At 46.5% G+C, this 5,735-nt stretch overlaps 1 protein-coding gene across 1 annotated transcript; it reads right to left on the bottom strand.

Moving 5' to 3' along the window:
- Nucleotides 1-1,971: 1,971 nt before the first annotated feature.
- On the bottom strand, nt 1,972-5,142 carry LOC123452099. The gene is made up of 3 exons (XM_045128681.1): nt 4,696-5,142; nt 2,567-2,674; nt 1,972-2,478 (listed from the first exon to the last, which is right to left on the bottom strand). Exons 1-3 carry the CDS (start codon nt 4,996-4,998, stop codon nt 2,164-2,166), a joined length of 726 nt encoding a protein of 241 aa, XP_044984616.1. The 5' UTR covers nt 4,999-5,142; the 3' UTR covers nt 1,972-2,163.
- Nucleotides 5,143-5,735: the final 593 nt, after the last annotated feature.

Here is a 5,735-nt window from a genome sequence, read left to right as displayed (position 1 = left end):
TTTTGAAAGTCACTTTCTACTCAAGTTATTTTAATAGTTCATCCACGCAGAAAAGAAAACCAAGAGTGTGTCGTCCACACCCTTAAACAATATTCCAAGGACCTATCACTAACACCTTGTGTCAAGCATCAAGTGCCTTGCACTAGTAGATAATAAAAGAACCAAATGGGCTACAAGTCAAATTCCATCTAATCAGAAGAACAAGAGAACTTCTACCACACTGTAATGTAAAAAAAAGCACAGATTAATCCAGCCACTTGCACCAGTTAGTTCAACCATGCAGTCAGCAACCACACAAAACACAGCACAAACAAACAAACAAACTCTTATTGGAACTCCAGCTCTGCTCAGCTCAGCTCATGTGCGTGTTTCTGCACCGAGGGAGGGAAACATTTTTCCAATGCTGCACAGAAACTATCTATCCTTCCTTTCCTTCCCCATGCTGCACTGAAAATCTCTCAACTGTGGTGCTGCCCTGCCTTGCCCTGAGCCTGATGATGAGTGGCCACCACTCTTTTCCCTGCCTGACATCACCACCTTATCATCTCCCTGTTTATTTTATTTTCAGCACCCCTCCGCTAGCGATTTTGTCCTTTGCAACTATAGTAGTAGTATATTATATTTATTTTCTTTGGCACTAAGAAAGATTTTGCCAATGCAGTGCAGAGCACACTCAGATTCTGGCAAGAGGTTGGGCTCAGAGTTCAGACAGCTTTGAGCCTTTTTATCACTGCTTGTTCTATAACCGCAACAGTAGTTAGCTTCAGGTGTTACAAAAAGTTTGAGAGCCTACGGGCGCAACTCCAACGTGGATCACCAAACCGTCCGCAAATGTCTGGATCAAACGATCTAGACGCTTTCACCCATCTAACGCGACTCATTGAATCCGTTTGGACCGGTCCGAAGGTCCAAAACCCCGCAAACCATCAATTTTCCCTCTTCTTTCCTTCTCTCTCTCTCCTCTCTTCATCGAACAAGCGGCGGACATTTGATGGACATGGTTGGACATCCCCCGCTCAGCCGACTGTCCGCGGAGCGCGGACATGTCCGGACGGGTGATGTCCAACGTACGGATGATCGGCGTTGAAGTTGCCCTTGGTGCCGTCCCTTCTCACCATCCTCTCATACTCACAGTGCAATATCTCTGTGCATCTTTTGGACGGATGACGCGGCACAAAGTCGGGCCCCCTTTGGCCCCGAGAGCTTTAGCGAGCTAGACAACATCTTTTTTCCATGTCGCAAGAGTTCTTTAGTTGCATTTGGTTTTCTTTACTAGCGCGGTGTGGTCACATCGCCATTTGGCAAAGAGGCCAAGGAAACATTGCTATCTCCTTACCTGTTTCTTATCAGGCTGATGCTGTCCTCATGACTGTGATGCATCAGCTAACGTCCGAACAGCTTTGCCAATTCTCTGTGTGTGTGTGTGTGTGTCTGTATTTTCCATGAAACAAACAAACAGATGGAGGCAACGACTGCTTCCTGCACGCTTCACATGGTAATGATAATGGTAATATGGACGTTTGGAACAAGAATATTCAGGGTCAACAGCTTGGGGTTCCCTTTCAGGATGCTCCAAATTTGTCGACACAGTTTGGCCCGGTCCGCCTGTTGCCACAAGGGAGACAGGCATATGCAGCTCCCCTTCCCCTCTTCTCTCTTGGGAATCCTCACCTGATTCGCCTCCCTCGACGCACGGGAAAATAAAATAAAACAGTGGACCTGCGACCAAGTATTCAGGACGTGAACTACCCTGAAATATATACAGACATATAAACAACCAAACAGACCAGTTTTTCTCATCGAGAAATAGTCGTACTCGGCTAAGCAAAAGATATACAAAGCTGCACAAGTTGTTGACACCAACGCGCATTCTGATCGGGCGTCACGATGTTTCTTCAGTACGGCACACGACACCATGGACAGCTAACAAATCGATGTGTCACATGGTTTTTTGAAGTTAAAAGTAAATAGTAATAGAAAGAATACTCGCATAAAATGGCTCACAAAGTTACATGCATATCGATGAGCTTAAGCTTAATATTCCACACGAGCTAAATCAGTTTGCGGGCAAACCTAGAGTTCCCCTTAGGTACAGCGACACTGACTTCCGGACAGGCAACAGTGGCAGGAGAGTGCTATGGACAATGGCCATTCCAGGAGAGCCTAGAAGAACTTGTTGAACTGGCCGCTCAGGGATCCCTTCACGTTCGAGTACAGCCCGTAGAGCGAGTACTGTTGTAGGTTCGACACCTCGTACCACGAGTTGAGGACCGACTCGTGCTTGTCCGTGCCCGAGAAGGCCAGCTGGATGCCGATGCTGCAGTCCATGGATCCCTGGTTATTGCTCTTGCAGATGTTTGTCCTGATGGCGCAGGTTTGCTTGCCCAGGCAGATGAAGTTTGGCTTCCCTGTGCAGGCACCACACCCGTCCTTCTTCCAGTGCAGGTTCTGTAGCCTGCCTTTGTTGAATTCAAGAACCTAGAAGCGGCAACATTCAGAAATCGCTTGGTTAAAAATTTAAAGATGATGGCAACAACGGTACATCTCTGTCGTCCCACTCACATACCAGGGTGAAGCTGGACACTGTAACTGAACTATTGGAGACAAAGACTGGTTGAGATCTGGCTGCATACTTCCTACCAGCAAATGCTACCATGTACCCACCAGCTGAGGCCTACAAAATGCAAAGAGCTTTGGTCATACAAATTTGTATACATGAGACAAAAATGACCGAACACTATCCAGTGACAACTAGTCAGCCATGATGCAACATAAATTCAGGTTATCACAAATGTAAGAAAGAACAGCATTTCTCAGAGTTATACCGTCCTATTGTAAGTTGGGACAAGTTATGCTTCTTCATCTGTTACACCAGGAGCTGATCAAGTCTCATGTGATACCAGCTTAACCCTAGAGTATTCGGAATCAGGGGGATAGGCAGGGTTGAGAAGGAAACTAAACAACGAATGGGCTAGTCCTGGAAGTTCAGCATCCACAAATGGCGAAACAATCATGAACAAAATAGCTGCTAAAGAGGGAACTAATGGAGCGTGATACTTTCACGGACTGAATTAACAAAATGCTACTAAAGGTTCCACCATGGCTTACCCAATTTTCGCAGGCCACACAGGATAAATTTTCAGTTGATAGGGTTAGAGGCACAAATATCACTGGCCAAGTTCTTGCCACTAAAAAGAAAGCAGTGATGTCGAAACAGGGAAAACACGGTAACCATATATTAATAAAAACTGGCCAAATTGCATCATCCAGAAACCTTTGGCAATGACAGTTGACACCCTCTTTCATTCCCTCGACAAGTTGAGTTTCTCACTGCTAGAAACTAGCAAGATGATAATACTGGCACGTCTCTGGTTCAGCACCAAATTTAACCATACCAAAATATCACAGCAACCATACTGGCCACATAGCAACGTTTTAGCACCAAGCCAGCCAGGCCCCTTGCTTTTTGATATACCAAGTTATCTGTCGGTATAACTTGTATAAAATAGAAAACTGTTTGCTTTGTCTGAGTTCCGAAAGCAGGAAGTTAGAGGGGATATTCAACACAATATAAATGAGGGTTTGTTTCTAGCTTTGTAGGTGGACGGTTGGACAATGAATCACAAAAGAGACCTTCAAAACTCTCATAATGATATCTCCTTCAGGCAATAACCATATTGTCTCTAAAATCCAAATGCAATCAGATATCAAAAAAGAATTCATCAGTGAAGTGTGGTGTCACATAAGTTCACAACAACGAGAGTTAGGTTTTCATATCACACAGATGGTACCATGGCAAACGGTTCAACATGTTTTTTTTTCATTTTTCAGGAGCATTCCTTCATTCGCCAAACACCTTCTCAGAGTTTCAAGTTCAAATTCAGGCTGCATTGGGAGAACATAATTTGCTGGTGGAAGTGACTTCATCCATTCATATTCTTTTTCGTTTTATAGCTTGTAAGATGACAGAGATTTTTCATTCCGTTTTTTTCAACACAAATTGGATTTGAATTTGAAATTTCAGAGACGTTTGGTGGAATAAGAATTACCGCCTCCAATGTTAGAACCTTTCAGGAATTCATGTTGACTTGAAGCTATAGCATTATTTTCAAGCCTTGAGCCAACATTATTTCCATTTTCTTTACCACGATTGGGCTTAAACCTTATATGTTCCCATACAAGGCTCCATTCTAGCACCAAAAAAGAACACATACAGTGCTAACCCTACGGTTGTTCATAGAGGAGAACTGGGGGATTATGACAGCTTCCCTCACATGAAAACTATTTCCCAATCCCCCAACATGCTGACATAATGCGAAGGCATTGGTCCTCGTTAGTTTCAATCCTTCCCTTTGTCGCAATACAGAGTTAGGAAGACGATCTTGCTTACAGGCAAACCAGCCGAGCAGCAGCATCACCCTATGGCTGCAACCAGATCAATGAATTGTGCAGAAAGCACGCTGATCATACCAACCAACGCTAATTCCAGCCAGCACAGGCCAAGACAGAAGGTGCTAGCGCACCACGGCAGCATTTGCAACAACCCAACCGACCTCCACCTACTCCCACATTTCCACAAGCACCTAGAGCGCAGGAAGGATCTAGCGAATCCAAGTTACTCCGAGCAAATGTAGCGAACCCAGAGCATCGAAGAAGGCACGGGGAAGGGAAGGAGGGAAGGGAGATCACGCTTACGGGGCTGAATCCTGTGGTGGTGTTGATGGTGAGGAGGGAGATCTCGTCGACCATGGGGCGGAAGACGGAGAGCTGCGAGAGCTGGGTGAGGCGGCGGTCGCAGGGGGAGAGCTGGGTGGAGCCGGAGTAGAAGGCGCCGTTGGCGGCGAAGGCGAGGCCGAAGGTGAAGCCGTCCCCGCGCTGGATCTTGGCGTCGGTGCACGGGTCGTAGACGCGGTTGGTGTCCCCCGCGGCCGGCGACGCGAGGGAGGCGGCGAAGGCGAGCGCCAGGGCGAGCAGCAACGGCGCGGAGGCGGCGGCCATGGCGGCGAGATTCGCGGTGGGGCTCGGCGGCGGAAAGGGGCGGCGCTATTAAGCTTACCGGCTTTAAAAATTGGGTTTTTTTTGGAAGGGGGAAAGCTGGCGAGAGTGGAGTTGAGGAAGGGGGAGAAGCTCGTGGAGTCGTGGGTGACAGCGATGGAAGTGGGTGCGGGGGAATAGTTGAGTTAATTACAACCCCCTACAATAACTTGCTCGATATTAACTGATTTATACATAAACTTGAAAACCCCACAAAATTCATACACGAACTCGTTTGCTGTAACAGTTGACTATAAAATAACTTGTCTCGGCACACGTGGCGTACCATGTTAGAATTTGGCACGCGCCAAGACCTGTGTATTTTATAAAAGAAACCTAAAAGTTGGATTATTAGCGTGTATTGGTCGTGAGTTGAGTGTGCGGATGGAAAAAATTTAAGAGCAACCCCATATTATCGTAATTTTATGGATCGACCTCGCTAACTCTCCCGAAAGCCCTGCCTGGTCACGCTCCTCGAGCTCTCCGAGGCGATCGACAATTTGCCGTTTTGAACCCGTTGAAAGAGAGAGAGGCGACATGTGACCGATCATACGGGCGGCAACCGAGTTTGCGGCGGCGTACGATATGTGTTGATTTCCTCCCTTCCCCACGCCCTTGAAGCTGTTTTGTAGTCAACTGTTAGAGTAATCAAGTTCGTGTATGAGTTTTGTGGAGTTTTCAAGTTTATGTATGAATCTGTT

Source organism: Hordeum vulgare, chromosome 5H, assembly GCF_904849725.1.
Source record: "Hordeum vulgare subsp. vulgare chromosome 5H, MorexV3_pseudomolecules_assembly, whole genome shotgun sequence".
NCBI classification, from domain to species: Eukaryota; Viridiplantae; Streptophyta; class Magnoliopsida; order Poales; family Poaceae; genus Hordeum; species Hordeum vulgare.
This window is presented reverse-complemented; position numbering and strand designations above follow the sequence as displayed.

Excerpts from the sequence above, each read along its gene's own strand:
- LOC123452099 (XM_045128681.1), bottom strand. The coding sequence starts at position 4,998 with ATGGCCGCCGCCTCCGCGCCGTTGCTGCTCGCCCTGGCGCTCGCCTTC. Across the intron at positions 2,675-4,695 it reads CCACCACAGGATTCAGCCCC|GCCTCAGCTGGTGGGTACAT; the intron begins GTAAGCGTGATC and ends TGCATTTTGTAG. Across the intron at positions 2,479-2,566 it reads CAGTGTCCAGCTTCACCCTG|GTTCTTGAATTCAACAAAGG; the intron begins GTATGTGAGTGG and ends TGCCGCTTCTAG.